The sequence below is a fragment of the Mytilus trossulus genome, chromosome 2 (assembly GCF_036588685.1).
Source record: "Mytilus trossulus isolate FHL-02 chromosome 2, PNRI_Mtr1.1.1.hap1, whole genome shotgun sequence".
Lineage (NCBI taxonomy): Eukaryota > Metazoa > Mollusca > Bivalvia > Mytilida > Mytilidae > Mytilus > Mytilus trossulus.
The window spans coordinates 61,184,280-61,199,951 of NC_086374.1; the positions used below are offsets into that span (position 1 = coordinate 61,184,280).

A 15,672-nucleotide genomic window follows, 5' to 3' on the forward strand; every position below is an offset into this window, starting at 1 on the left:
CTAGTGTAAAACATTATAAAGATTTAAAATAATGGCATTATATATATATGCAATTCTCAGGACCAAAAAACTCTGAAAATGTACCTATATATATCCTACTGTGCTGCACCTAGCACTTAACTAAGAAAATATCCTCATATATCAATTCTTTCAATAGCATGGGGTAATAATAAATAATAGTTCTGAGTGCAACCGTCTGCTGTGTAGAATGTCTCTGATAGATGACGTTCATGCAACTGTTTGTCATTTACACTAACAATACACAGCTTAAAGTACCACTAGAGATTCCTTCATCACATTCTTTTCATACAGCTTACTTTTACATATGTATAATAGAAGGTGTGGGATTTGCATATTTTAAAATAGTTAACAAAACTGTCTATTGGAACAATTTTCTTTGATCCTACGCTTTCGCTACTGCTACCGATTAACATTAAATACAAAAATATTTGAAATACAAAACCCTCAACAATCTAAGATTTATCTTTAATAAGAATGAATTAAACCAATTCACATAGTTCTGATATAGATACACTTTAAGAAAGAGTGTGTAATGTCAATAAAGAACAGTTTAGTCCATTTGACCTATTCACATTTCATTCAATGAATAGTTAAAAACTGATTACCATTAAAGAGATAGATCTTGAAAATTTTATTATCATAAATAATTATGTACATATAACATAAGTGACATATATTTATCTTTTTAAATTATAAAAAAGAAATCCGATATACCAACAAAAGGTTACCTAAAAAGTTAAATTGAAAAGCTTGCATTTTACATGATAAAGTAAATTTGATCCTCACAAATTTATGTATAAAAAGCTTGTTTTTTAAACTATCAATCATCTTTCTAAAAAATTACAATAGTGCTTTAAATTTACATTAAAATGACAAAACTTGCAAACTGCACACATATTGCTTGTATCATCATGTTCAGTTTTCTGAAAACTTGAGAAAATATACACCTTAGGGCTTTTTTTAAATTGAAAAACAAATGTTTTGCAATTGAAATTGTACTTTGAGGAACTCATGTATGCATTTGTAATAAGAACTCAAATGCTTTTCCATTTGAAAGATATCACTTTTGGTGCCTTAAAATAGTCCTGACAGCCTTTAGACCTTAGTCCAAGATTGCTCTGAAGTCCAACAGCCCTTTTAGGACTTACTAGGTTTATGGACCCAAGTAAGTCCTAAAAAGGACGTCAAATTCAGAGAAAGCTTAAAATAAATAGAAATATACATCACTTTATGCCTAGCCTACATATAAGGTTCTTTATTGTATACCAGTGGCCTTTGATTGGAGACAAAAAAGATTTCTGGATGGATTGATTGATTGATCAATTTTACACCCTTTCAGAAAGGTTGTGCTTTTTTGCGACAGTCATTTTCTTGGTTGGGAAAACCAGAGTGCCCAGAGCAAACCACTGACTGTCAACAGAAAACTCACAATCCTAGTCTAAGACAATTAAGCTGCCACATAAGGGGTACCAACTCACAATCTCAGTGTTGGCGGGCTAGTGATATAGTGGTAAAACTAGTTAGACCAATTGGCCAATGATGTCCCTGGATAATTTCTGGACCAATGATTAGTACTTAACATCTATTTGAAATCAAGACCACAAAAAATCACACTAAATGTCCAGAAAAAATCTATATTGTATTCCAACAAACAATCATTCATAAACCACAGCATTGTAAGTTTGAAAAATATACTGTAATCAAAATATTATAGATCATCTATTGATATGTAATAAATTGTTTCCTCTATTTGGCATATTTATGCAATCTATAATTATACCATTGTAAAAATATGTTGATCTATATGATTAAATCATAAAAATGGTTAACTTTACCTGCTTATAGCATGCCATATTTATAGTAGATTTGATTTAAACCATTTTCTTAGCTGATGTCTATTTTATTTTATATACAATACCAACAAAAAAATCTACCAAAAGAAAAATGTATCTGAATTTGTGTCATACATTTTCCAGATGACATGATACTGTTAAGAGATAGGTTCAGTACTTTTTGTTGGAAAGAGTGACCTCTAACTAAAAAAAACACTTGTGCATGATTATATAAAATGAAAGTAGAAAAGAAAATTAAAACATGTGATTGATCTTGAGAAGTTTTAAAATCTATAATTACATACCTGCATATGAAACAGATACTAAAAACAGGATAAAAAATCCCAAGGTTCGCTCCATATTCCTTCCTATAGGTAAATACAGGTGAAATTCAGGTGTCTGTAAAGGTAAATATAATAGACGTAATTTGTGGAATGTATTAAATTACCTCCCGTAAAAATACACAAATTAAAACGATATCAACAAGAGGTCCATCTTCTGAGTACAACCAAGGATTTCCATAGTACAAATCTTTGGTACAACGTGACTAAAGTAATTTTCAGATTATTCTAGAATAGATGAAGGATTAAAATACAAAACATAACTGACAACAATGCAATGTTATTACTATACATGTTATATATGTAGGATAGAGAACTCTAGTATGAGATCTTCACATAAGACTTTAATTATACATTACTTCTAGAATGTCTATCCTGAAGTCCAGCAGAACTTTATGTACTTTGCCTTATTATTTGCAGACATTTATAAATTGTATTTTTTTTTGGAGTTTAATAACAGTTTAGTATGTTATTTATAAAATAAGAAGTCGAATTGAATGTTTGTACATAATACTAAAAAAAGATTTGAAATCTGCATTAGTAAGACAAACTTTTTCATAATGTTCCAATAATTGTCAACATTTACATAAAAAAGTATATTTGTGTCTTGCCAGTGAACTCACCTTCCTGCTAAATTCTATGTGCTTTAAAATAGCAGAAATGCAAATTTACTTACTTTCTATATTCATACATATAGTACAAACTTAGGTGTGTAATATGACATATTCCATCTCATTTAAAAATGTGCTTGCAGGCTTTTTTGAAACAATAAAAGTATTTTTGTCCTTGATTAACTTACTGATATAAGTACTTCAAATATATCCATTTATATTAACCGACTTTACTTTTCTTGATAGTGAAGATTTTTTATTAATTGCATTTCTTTTCTTTAATATTTCTGAATCAAAACCTGATCAATTATGCTTATTAGTCAAATTTACAAAATATTTTCATGCAAACATGTTAGTGCATAAAAATTAATTTGTTTCTATTTTTCAAACTTCCTTCTAGACTTACCTTACTATTTCTAAACTTCTTTTCTCTCTAATATAGATTCTTTAAATTACTTATATGAATATGTACTGCAAAATAAATAAAATCTGATAAAACAACAGTAAAATTATCTTAGAAAGTAAGTAAAATGCTTCTTAAATGTACCACTAAAATCTGGTTTGTTATACCACATGTCTTTACTTTTATATTGGACACCAATGGATCATTTTCACCATATATATTTTTTTGTGGCTAGTTGTGACCACAAAAGTTGAAAATCTATCCTTCCTTAGTATTTTTTTATTTTTTTTATTTTTTCCGATTACTGTTATTACTTATGTCATCACTTACGTAAAACAACCAATTGACAACCTGATGTTAAGTGTTTGTTGTTCCGGTCATTATCAAAGAACATAAATTTTTAGTTGATTTTTTTATGTCTCTTCCCCCAAGGTCAAGTTCACATCTCTGTCCTTTGATCTTTAAGGATAGTATAAAGTCTTATTGGTAAATTGTACCTCATCTTCTTTCCCCCCCAAGATCAAGTTCACATCTCTGTCCTTTGGTCTTTAAGGATAGTATAAAGTCTTATTGGTAATTTGTACCATGTATGTTTACATTTAAATTGTGAAAAAAGTGACAAATTTTCACGATTATTTTTTTCTGTAATTTTCAAGTTGTTCAGGGAGGCTGTCTTTACAGATAAAAACAATTTTCAATTTCTATTTATACCAATATGTTTGTTATCTTCATTGATAGTAAAAAAAGAGTTACTGCTATCAGTTTTCTTTCACTGGTCTATAAAATTTAAATTCTTTTGAAGAGTTAATAAAAAATAATTGTGAAAGAATGAAATGAATGACAGCCTCCTATCAAGGAGGCATAAAAGATAAAAAAAAAAAAAAAAAGTAAGAAAAAAAAAGACAAAAAAAGTATAATTTTAATGATATATTCAAAGACTAATGGCTATTAAACTTCTTAAAAATTGGTCATTTAAATAAATTACAAGCTCATACAGCTTTGAAAAGACATGTACAAGATCTTAGCATCATGAGGAGAAGTGGAGTAAAAGTAAGTAAACTGCAATGAACAAAATGTAACAAGCTAACTAAAATGCATGTGATAGATAATATTAAACATTCAGAAAATAAAAGAATTGCAGTATTTCTTTTAAATGGTGAACATCTGCAGAGTATAGTGCGATCTTCTATGTAGATTTTTCTAACCCACCTACCTTGAAAGTAATTTGCTATATGATTCAGGACACCGTCAGTTCACAAAAAAACTAATAAGCATTCTAATAAAACTTATTCCTGGAAGTAGTAGTTTGCAACCAAATATAGAAATGGTATTGAATCTATAAAATTCTTATTTTATCAACTAAACAATTCAGTTGTCTTATTTATGAAAAATAAATAACAAGTTTAACTTGGTTTGGGGCACACAAGAAGTTATCCACTTGTGTAAAAATGTTTTTACAAGTGGAGAAGGAAATAGCTATATCACTTCCATATTTAACCTTACAATAAGTCAATATACTGGGGTTTTTTGTAAGTGCTTGTACTTATGTTGTACGTATCTATGGGCAACAACAGTGGTGTAAAAAAAAAACTGAAAGATTTTCAAACTTTTTATTCCCGACAAGTATTTTATTTCTGAGAACTGTTTTTTTCCCCCTACAAATATTTACTCATACCAATCAGGAAACAATACAAACAATTTTCAGATAACTTCCAGCAGACGTGACTGAATACAGGAACTCTTTTTTAACAATACATTTCTAGGTAAATTTGAAACAAACCTATTAATTTTATAAATGACAATAAGGTAATCATTATTTTAAATGCTTTTTGTATTACCACTTTAATAGTTCAGAGTTGTAATGCCACGCTCAATAACACTTCATACTAGTAATTACCAAAAATATTTCAAATTCTTTATATATCAGTGTCACTTACATCCGTTAACCCACAATATTTGATTGTACTTGACCAATAATCAAAAATGAAACAAAATCACCTATTTAATCTATATATGCCTCAGATATGTGCATTGTACTTTTAATTCATTGTTATTTTGATATTATTTTTTAAATAGATTTTTTTCAACTTATCTGATATACCTGACCTTATTGAAACTTGATATAATGCTAGTTTACACTAAGAAAGTGTGTCCAACCTTAGAAACAGGAATTCCCAAAAATGTAGTTAAAAAAAATTGAAAAAAAATATTATAATTCAAAATAAAAAAGTTGGTTTTATTTTCTCTGTACGTCTATATATACATTTTTTCTTAGTAATAACTTGTAAGTATATTGTATCAGTTTTTCTCCATCATGCCCCCCCTTTTTTCATCATGTTTTTATGACTGAATTTTTTCTCCCAAATATTAATACATTCGTTACACTATATTTGATCATTCATACCCACTGTGATGAATGAAACAAAATTTACTTTTTGCTTTGTACTTTCAAAATCGATATTTTGGTATTTTTATATTGATTATGACTATCAGATTTTTCTTCTTATCTGATATTCCTGATCTTATAGGATATCCATATGATGCAAACAAGTTTATACTCAGGAATACTGAATAATTGAATACCAATGTTGTTTTGTTTTACTCTATATATTAGGACTCAGTATTAGGGACAGTGAGGGGTGTAAATCTATCCTGTATAATAATTACATTTATACATAAAAAGATCATTCTAAAAAAAAATATGAATAGACATATTCATACAGTAAATGAGGCATTTGAGATTCTCATACTGACATACATCTTCGCTAGCCAAGGGTTACGATCCACTCCCGCTCTCTTCAGAGCGGGAGTGGATCGTAACCCTTGGCTAGCGAAGATGATCTTTGACTCTTTATATTTTATTTATTCAAAACTTTTACCAGCTCAGGATGATTTAGAGCTAGACTCAATGTTAAGACACCAGTCTATTGTTGAAGACTAAATTTTTACTTCTGGATATGTCTTTTTGATGTTTGTGTTGGGTTGCTTTCTCATTGACAAAACTTCCACATCTTTTTTTACTTCTATGTGAAGGATGTTATCACGTAACAAATTTATCTATTTAGACCAATTCAATCATTTCTCACTTAACCCAATCACTGACAAACAATCAAGAATTTTATAGTACTATAAAAAGGCCTTAACTAATATTCTTCTTCAATTTTTAATGAATGACCTTCAGCATAATTGCTCTTAAATCAATACACAGCAACTAAATCATGAACTACTTGCTTGGCTTACATACTTACATGCTTAGCCAGTTGCCCAATCCAATAAACTATTTTCAATAAAAGAACAGAGTTGCAAAATGTTATCTATCCAAGGGAATCTTGCAGAAATGATAGCCGCAGATAAAATGCAATGAGATTTTCGTTTTAAAGAATGATTAAGTTATAACACAAGAGAGCGCTAAACAGGTAATTTTCCATTTAATGAATATTTCCAAGGGACATAACTCTTTTGAAAATAAATTATCAACACTGATTTTCAAACTCATCAATCAAAGTAATGATGTAAACCTAAAAAAATAAATTTCAAAAAAACTGGCAAGAATTGTTCAACATTAGAGTGCTTATGTTGCAATTTTCCATAAAATTGATGTTTTCAAAGGGCATTACTCTTTTAAAAAAAAATGATGTGGCACTGATTTTCATACTCATCTAAGACATTGCTGATATAAACCTATGATAAAAGTGTCATGGATATCTGGCAAGAATTGTACACATGAGAGCACTAACAATGCAATGTTCCATATATAATAAATGTTTCCAAGGGGCATAACTCTTTGAAAAATAATTGATCTGCTTGGATTTTTAAACAGTCATTCTGAAATTTTGAAAAAGAATTTCTGAAAATTAGTTGAAAACAATCATTTAAAAAAATGAGGACATGATTGCTAATAAGATAATATCCACCTGATTTAAAATAATATGGTAATAAGCAATTAAAGGTTACTGAATGGCCTTCAAAAATGAGAAAAAGCCATACTGTTTAGTCTGCTTTGTATAAAGGCCCCTTACATATCATAATTGAAAAAAGAAAAATAATGTAAGACATCCCAGACATGAGCAAACAACAATGTCAATATATCTTTTATTTTTATCATCCATTATCATGATTTTTGCACTTGGTGAATGCATGAGGCAAAAAAAAATAATGATTGCTCATATTTGAAAATATTCAAAAAAACAAAAAATAGGAAGTATAATACATGTACTTGAAATTACATATAATAGATTGAGCAGTCTCACTTGAATTTCATTTTTTTTTTATTTCGGAAGTTTACTTGTACTTAAGCTAATAGTTAGTCACAAGCAGTCTAGTTTACAGGTCTCCTTGACCCATTTCACAATTGTTGAAACCAGGAATAAAGATACCGTTACATAAACTTTATAAATTTCCTGGTTTGTTACGAAATTATCATTGTTTCCATAATCTGGTTAGATAATATGTACAATGACAAAATACAGAGGTTCTTACTTGAAAAACATGCTTAAGAAACAAATCACTAAACAATATGAACACTTGTGAACACTTATCTATTTAAATACATAAATAAATAATATTATGTTTTTCTTAATTTTGAAATTACAATCTTTGTTGTATGAATTTATCAAATCAGTCAATAGTCAACGGTAAACTTTTTCTTCTATTTATTTTAAAAAGTTTTCGTTCATGGCCATGACCTTTAAATTAGTACCTTTCAAGGCTTTTGATTTGCATGAAGAACTTGAAATCCTAAAAATATGTTCATTGGCAGATCCAAGGAAAAGGGGGAGGTTGAACCCCCCTTTATTTTAACAATCATTTACATTTAATCAGGGCATAAAGTTGGAACCCCCCATTTATCCTGGGTTGGAAACCTTTTAGAAATGGCTGGATCCACCACCCCTGATATGATATACTACACATAAATATTATATTACTTCAATTTTTAGAGAATTTTGATTTTCTCTCACTCTGCCTCTCAGTCTGCATAAACAATATAATTTAAACAGGTAAACAAAATATTTACTCTTGAATCTCTTAAGCTACTACATGTACTTTTCAAAATGTCTATTTAATTTTCTATTAATTGCAATGTATGCATATATGCTGAGTAAAAGACCTCACGGATTTATTAAAACAATATTATATCATTTGTTAAAAACTGTCACTGTTGCAATACAGTCATCTGATGTTAGCATTGATAGTTTAATATTCTTATGCGCTCTACTTGTTATGTTCAACATGCAATTCAATGGTTTTTAAAAGTTTGTATAACATGTATAGAGGATAAAACAAATATGTTATTACCTGTTTTTAAAACAGCTTATTCTCTTTCTTCTCAGATAATTGTCAAAAGAATACACTATAATAACCCTTAATGTATTGCTACTGTTAAATTTATGAATGAATAACTTGTCTCACCTTGAAAACAGAACATCACTCAAAGAAACAATTTACCTGGAAATATATTGTGATATATATACATCCCAAACACTTCCTGTCAAAGTTCAATATCTGTGATGTTGGGATAGTAACATTTCATTACTCACATCAACACCCACAATGCCATGCTTTGTACTTGAACAGGATCTCAGCAATTATATTCAAAATTTCGGTCACATTAGATTTTACATTTATTTAAAGTACATTTTAAGAATACTGCAAGACATCATTCTGTTTACGTGATTCTGCTATTAATTAATTCCAAAACTGAAAGACCCATGCTCTTTAGAAATCGACCCGCTTATAAAAAATGTGTGTGAAAAGAGCATAAAAACATTTAAATTTATAGTGAATCAATTTAAAAAAAAAAATAGGTAGTATGATTGCCAATGAGACAACTCTCCAAAAGAGACGAATTAATGGCACAGAAATTAACAGCTATCGGTCTTCAATAATGAGCATAAGTTAAAATATTGCAAAATGTTTAACTATGGGGGAAAATGTTTTAAACTTAAACTTTAATAAAAGTTTGAGGAAAAGGTGGTTCATTTTCCTAAGTGCCTGTTGAATTTAGCACATTTCAAATAAAAGTTCAAAGTAATGGTGCATTTCTTTTATAAAAAAAAATATAATGTTTGTAATCCGCAGTTTGATCAAGCCATGTTCAAGTTAATACACATCCTTGATATAATTAAAATAACAATATTGATCTATATTGTGTTGTCTCTATTGTATTAAATCAAGGAAGTGCATATATATACCTCTTTAAATAGACATTTCATTGAATGTATTCAACCAATTAAAAAGGCATTGTATTGTCTCTCGTTGATCATAATTAATGTACCCTGACTTAGTTTCATATTTATCTTTCTATAACCTTTTTAATATTAATGTAACAGTCAAAAACAAATATTCTGCCTCACGACAACATCCCATTTCAAAGAGACAAAAAACAACAATTGCAAAAATAAAAAATAAGATGTTACACAGAATTAATAACTATAGGTCACCATACATCCTTCAACAATGAGCAAAACGGTCCCCGGAATGACCAATGTAAAACAATTCAAACGAGAAAACTAGCGGCCAAAATTTGACTCGAGAATTTTTAGCCTAATTTACATGTACAAACAAAAAATGAAAAGAAAACAAATTTGTAACACAGAAACAAACGAAAACTACGGAATTATAAGCTCCTGACTTGGGACAGGCACATACATACAGAATGATCGGGGTTAAACATGTTAGCGGGATCCAACCTTCTCCCGGACATGGGGTGGAACGGTACAAAGTCAACATAACAACCGATAATAAGAACGAACTATAAAAATAAGGCTTATCAGATGGATACAAATAGAAATACATCTTACAAAAACATATAGTGGAGGTGCAATGCAAAACTGTAAATAACCGGCAATAGATTATATGAGACATATATAATAAATATCTTGCATACGTCCCTAATTATAATGTATTTTGCGTTACCACAGCTGTTTATGATCTTCGAGGCAAGAGTTTATTTGACATCATTTGACGAATGGCCCAAAAATAAAACCGATCATGATTCCAGTCTTTCTGATTAATTGTCTCGTTAGCTGAGACTACATGCATTAGCATTGTCCTTTGCTCATGATGAGGCCGGTTCTTATAATAACTCTAATCATCCAGACTGAATCATCTACTGAGTTATTTGGAATAATGATAATGCAGAGAAACGCTTCCCGTCTCCCCTCCCCCTTTTTTGACTTTTTTCCTTTTTTGGTGACAATTTATTTTGTAAATATTCTTCACTTCATGTGTTCTTGCACTTTTCCAAACAAAATACAATAACTATCGTTTAAATAAATTATGTCCCTCTATTCTTCGAAGAAAACAAGACATAGGTCCCAAGCACATGTGGACTGTGGCATATAATTTCATAAAGTAGGAAATACACGGCCAATTGTTCCAGAAAAAAACATCTGAGACAAGGGATTCTAGGGAAATTCAACAGAATAACATGCAACCGTAAACATCATACCCAGTCAATATGACATAATTTGTACCAATTGACACTTGCCTTGGTTGTCTCAATGAGAGTTTCGGTTAGACTGTTCACAGACCAAGATGTTCACTGGTCGTCGGTGTAAAACATGCAATAACATAAGATTGGATGCGAGCTTACCTTTAAGACCTTAAGATGTGTCCGAAATGACCGTTTGATCCGTTTGTATTTCATTTAAACATAAATAAACATATTAAACTTATTATACCGCAAGACAAACATATATTCTTTCGGTGTTACCGCTCATTTAAAAATCCAATTAAAACAATAATACGGTAGTCTAATCAGATTAGAATATACAATGTAGTATTTTAAATTTTAGTTAGAATGTTGTTGTTTATCCCTGGAGGCTAGTTTAAATTTATAGTAACCATTCTATGCACTAATTGTTTACTTCTACTGGATGTCTGAACTTGTATAGTAATACACACATGGTGACAAAATACATGTAATAGATTCTATGAAACCATTCAATTCAATATTTTATTTACGTATCACCTTATGGATACCAATCTAATTAAAATATTGATCTCTGATTACGTTACACTACGTATATTTGACAAATATACAATAGTATAGATCTCACGTATAAAAATGTATCTCTTAGGATTACCGATTTAGATTTATGAGAGATAGAAACAACAAAGGTAGTTTTTTTTTTTTTTTTTTTTTTACGCAAATGAAATATAACATTATGGCGCAAATGAAAGATTGGATTTTGTAAAAATTACCACGCAAATGCAATGCGCCCGGTCAAAGAATTTCAAGAAATTAACATTTATACAATAGTTTTTTTTATTGTGCCTTCTGTCACATTCGATATACAACATGGTCTTTCTTTTTCTATGTTGTGATGTTATGCTATTGTTTCAGAAAAAGGGAGAAGGTTTGGATCCATTAAAACGTTTCATGACTTTAATCCCGCTGCAACTGTTTGCACCTGTCCTAAGTCAGGAATCTGATGTACAGTAATTGTCGTTTGTTTATGAAATATATACGTGTTTCTCGTTTTTCGTTTTTTAGCTCACCTGGCCCAAAGGGCCATGTGAGCTTATGCCATCACTTGGCGTCCGTCGTCGTCCGTCGTCTGTCGTCGTCTGTCGTCGTAAACTTTTTCAAGAATCTTCTCCTCTGAAACTACTAGGCCAAATACTTCCAAACTTTAACTGAATGTTCCTTAGGGTATCTAGTTTATAAATTGTATCCGAAGTTTTGATCTATCAACAAACATGGTCGCCATTGCTAAAAATAGAACATAGGGGTCAAATGCAGTTTTTGGCTTATATCTCAAAAACGAAAGCATTTAGAGCAAATCTGACTGGGGTAAAACTGTTCATTAGGTCAAGATCTATCAGCCCTGAAATTTTCAGATGAATCAGACAACCCATTGTTGGGTTGCTGCCACTTAATTGATGATTTTAAGGAAATTTTGCAGTTTTTGGTCATTATCTTGAATATTACTATAGATAAAGATAAACTGTAAACAGCAAAAATGATCAGCAAAGTAAGATCTGCAAATAAGTTAAATGACCAAAATTGTCAATTGACCCCTTAAGGGGTTATTGTCCTTTAATGACAAATTTTCACAATTTGTTCATCATATTTGCTAACTTTAAAAAATCTTCTCCTCTAAAACTACTCAACCAAATTCAACCAAACTTCAACTGCTTGATCAGTAGGGTGTATAAAATAAAGTTTGCGTTTTATTTTCTATTTCGTTAAAAAAAAAAACCATGGCCGTCATGGCTAAAAATAGAACACAGGGTAAAATGCAATTTTTGGCTTATATCTCAAAAACTCCAGCATTTAGAGCAGATAAGACAAGAAGTTAAAGTATTTATTAGGTCAAGGTCTACCTGTCCTGAAATTTTCAGCCGAATTTGGTAACTGTTTTTTCAGGTATAATGCCCCTGAATTAATGATTTTAAAGAAATTTTGCAGTTTTTGGTTATTATCTTGAATATTATTATAGATACAGATAAACTGTTAATAGCAAAAATGTTAAGCAAAGTAAGATCTACAAATAAGTCTGACCAAAATTGTCAATTGACCCCTTAAGGAGTTATTGCCCTTTAAAGACTTTTTTTCACAATTTGTTTATCATGTTGACTTACTTTAAAAAATCTTCTCCTTTGAAACTGCTGTATCAATTTCAACCAAACTTAGGCTAAATTTATGAGTTTCAGAGTAAGTATAATTTTTTTATTTTATTTCCTTGTATGTCAAGAAACATAGCTCCTATGGCTAAAATAGAACATAGGAGAAAATGATTTTTTTTCCTTTGAAGAAAATAGGACGATTCAAAGAACATTTAAATAAATTGAAAAGCCAAAATAATCATTGATGAGAGATTTAACCAAAAAAATTAAGGAGTTCGATTCAGGCTCTTGAGAGCCTCTTGTTTTATTAATTAGAACGTTGGTTTTCCAGTTTGAATGGGTTTACACTAGTAATTTTGGGGCCCTTTATAGCTTTCTGTTCGGTCTGAGCCAAGGCTCCGTGTTGAAGGCCGTACATTGACCTATAATGGTAAATACTTTTTTTTAAATTGTTATTTGGATGTAGCGTTGTCTCATTGGCACTCACACCACATCTTCCTATATTTATTTATCATGAACAATCGTGATTTTGTTTTTATATTTTGAAAGCCTAAATTACTTTTCTCTTAAAAATCGTTCACTATACAGTATAGTTTAAACAAAAAGATGGCAAAAATAAAAATATTTATAAACATTTGAAATTTAGGATCGTGAGAGATCTGTTGTCGCTCATTTGTTGTTGCAAAAAATCATGGGCTGATCGTTTTCGCGAACTTTTTGTAACAACAAATGAGCGGCAGTCTTGTTTGTGAATATAAATAGTGTTATTATGATGCAATGCCATTGGATCTGATTATTATTTTTATTATTCCAATCAAGGGCCCTTATTTGATATGCAGTACAACAGCGACAAATTGCCCTATAACACGTGCGTCCTGCTAAAGTTTTTAAGTCGTATGAAAAGTTAAGATTATCCCATTTAACTTCCATTTTTTTTATGTACAGCAGTCATATCTATAAAACGAAGATCTTTTTTGTGTTCGTAAACATTAAAACTAACAAAAAAAAAACACAGGAAAACAACTGACAATATTCCTGACTTGGCACATGCAAATTATTGGTTAAATCTGGTTATCTAGCTAGTTATAACGCCCACTTGTATGACAATTGTTTTATGTTCCGTGATATTGCAAAATTGGGTAAGCAACCACAACAAATGTAATCTATTAACGAGGTCATAACATGCATCCATGATGGCATCAGTATAAAATAAGTGTAAACATACACTACAACTGAATTAAAAGTTCAAATACGCATTTAAAACCAAACAACGACGCCATCAAACAGATTTTTATAGTTGATAATGCAATCAGTATAATAAAGCATAATGGCATGTACCCAATTAAAGTAGATAAGTAAAATATAAATACAACCTTGGGTATATGGAATGTAAACAACTCTATAAAAACTTTTCTGAATCGCTTCTCTGGGCCAACCTGCATAAAAAATGATAGCTACTGGTCTTCGATAAATGTTGACCTATTGCACATAAGGCTTAAAAAAATGTGATATAACTGACAATGTGACCTCTACAAGAGATCAAATGACATATAAAAGGAAAGTTAGCAACTATTGATAATCGGAAGGCCTTCAACAGTGAGCAAAATACATACATAAAAGCAAGCTTTAATAGGTCTGGAAATGACAAATGCCAAACATTTCAAGCCGCGTAGAAAAGTAACAGCATGCTTTATGTACAAAACAATAAACGAAAATGAAATATGATATACAGCAATGCAACAAACGACAAACACTGAATTATTTATTTGCACGGTCCTGTCTCTTTTACGAAAGAGGAATTTTAGTGCGCTCGCGCCTGGAAGACAGCAGAAGAACTTTAACACAATTTAGAGTGTGTAACCACATGTAGTTTGAGAATAGAAACGGGGAGACACGAACGAAACTAAATTCAATTTCAGGAAACTTGATTTTTTTACAGATGTGAAAGGCTACAGGTGTCAACACTGTACAATTAACTTGATAGAAAACGAGCTGCATTTTGTTTAAGAGTATCCTCTATATAGCTCACAAAGATAAGAATTCTTATAAATATAAGAAAGAAGATGTTGTATGATTGTCAATGAAATAACTATCCACAAAAGACAAAAATGTTACAAACTATAGGTCACCGTACGGCCTTCAACAATGAGCAAAGCCCATACCGCATAGTCAGCTATAAAAGGCCCCGATAAGACCATGTAAAACAATTCAAACGAGAAAACTAACGGTCTTATTTATGTAAAAAAAATGAACGAAAAAAAAATGTATTAACACATAAACAAACGAAATTTATTTCAAAAGTTTCCAAATCTGAGAAACACGAATTTAGATTTTTTTATCTGGATAATGACAAATCAGGATTTAGTTTTGAACACATATTTTAGTTTGAACATACCTTTGAGTTTTTTCTGCTCTTTTGTCGGGTTGTGTCTCTTTCCCCATTTCCATTGTTAAGATAAACAAATTGAGTTATTCCTCTTTGTACTGGCTCTCTTCCATCAGGTAAATAGGTTTTATAATCATGTTTCCATATTTGTTCTAAATCATGTACTATAGCTTGAGGATAGATTTAATACTCCGAATATAACATGGAGAGGGGGTGTTGCTAGTCATGAATGATACAATACATTAAACACATCAAAATGGCAATGGCTTATGCAATGAAAATATAAAATTAAAGCCTAATGTCCCCTTAATACTTAAATTGAGCTGTACAAAAGTTCGTACGCGTTACGACCCGAGATTTTTTCTTCAATGCAGTTCATGAATTTTCATTTTCATAGGTTGACAGGTATGAACCATCCAAGTACAACAGTTACAGAGAAGTTTAAAACATGCAAAATATTAGATGTGATCAATAAAAAAAAAATATTTTTGGCAAAAGTATATCC

At 30.4% G+C, this 15,672-nt stretch overlaps 1 protein-coding gene across 3 annotated transcripts in view; it reads right to left on the minus strand.

The window, feature by feature from the left end:
* The window catches only part of LOC134707705 (prostaglandin G/H synthase 2-like), a 30,049-nt gene extending 19,119 nt beyond the window's left edge, over positions 1 to 10,930 (minus strand). Inside the window, exons 1-3 of one of the 3 annotated variants that reach the window (XM_063567701.1) lie at positions 10,803 to 10,930; positions 3,212 to 3,276; positions 2,159 to 2,252 (exon numbers count right to left, since the gene is read on the minus strand). In XM_063567701.1, the coding sequence (XP_063423771.1) occupies positions 2,159 to 2,213 (55 nt within the window). In that variant the 5' untranslated portion in view covers positions 2,214 to 2,252; positions 3,212 to 3,276; positions 10,803 to 10,930. Of the gene's footprint in view, positions 1 to 2,158; positions 2,253 to 3,211; positions 3,277 to 8,503; positions 8,631 to 8,653; positions 8,735 to 10,802 lie in introns of those variants that run through there. The other 2 variants (XM_063567703.1, XM_063567702.1) reach the window with 2 other exon arrangements.
* Positions 10,931 to 15,672: the final 4,742 nt, after the last annotated feature.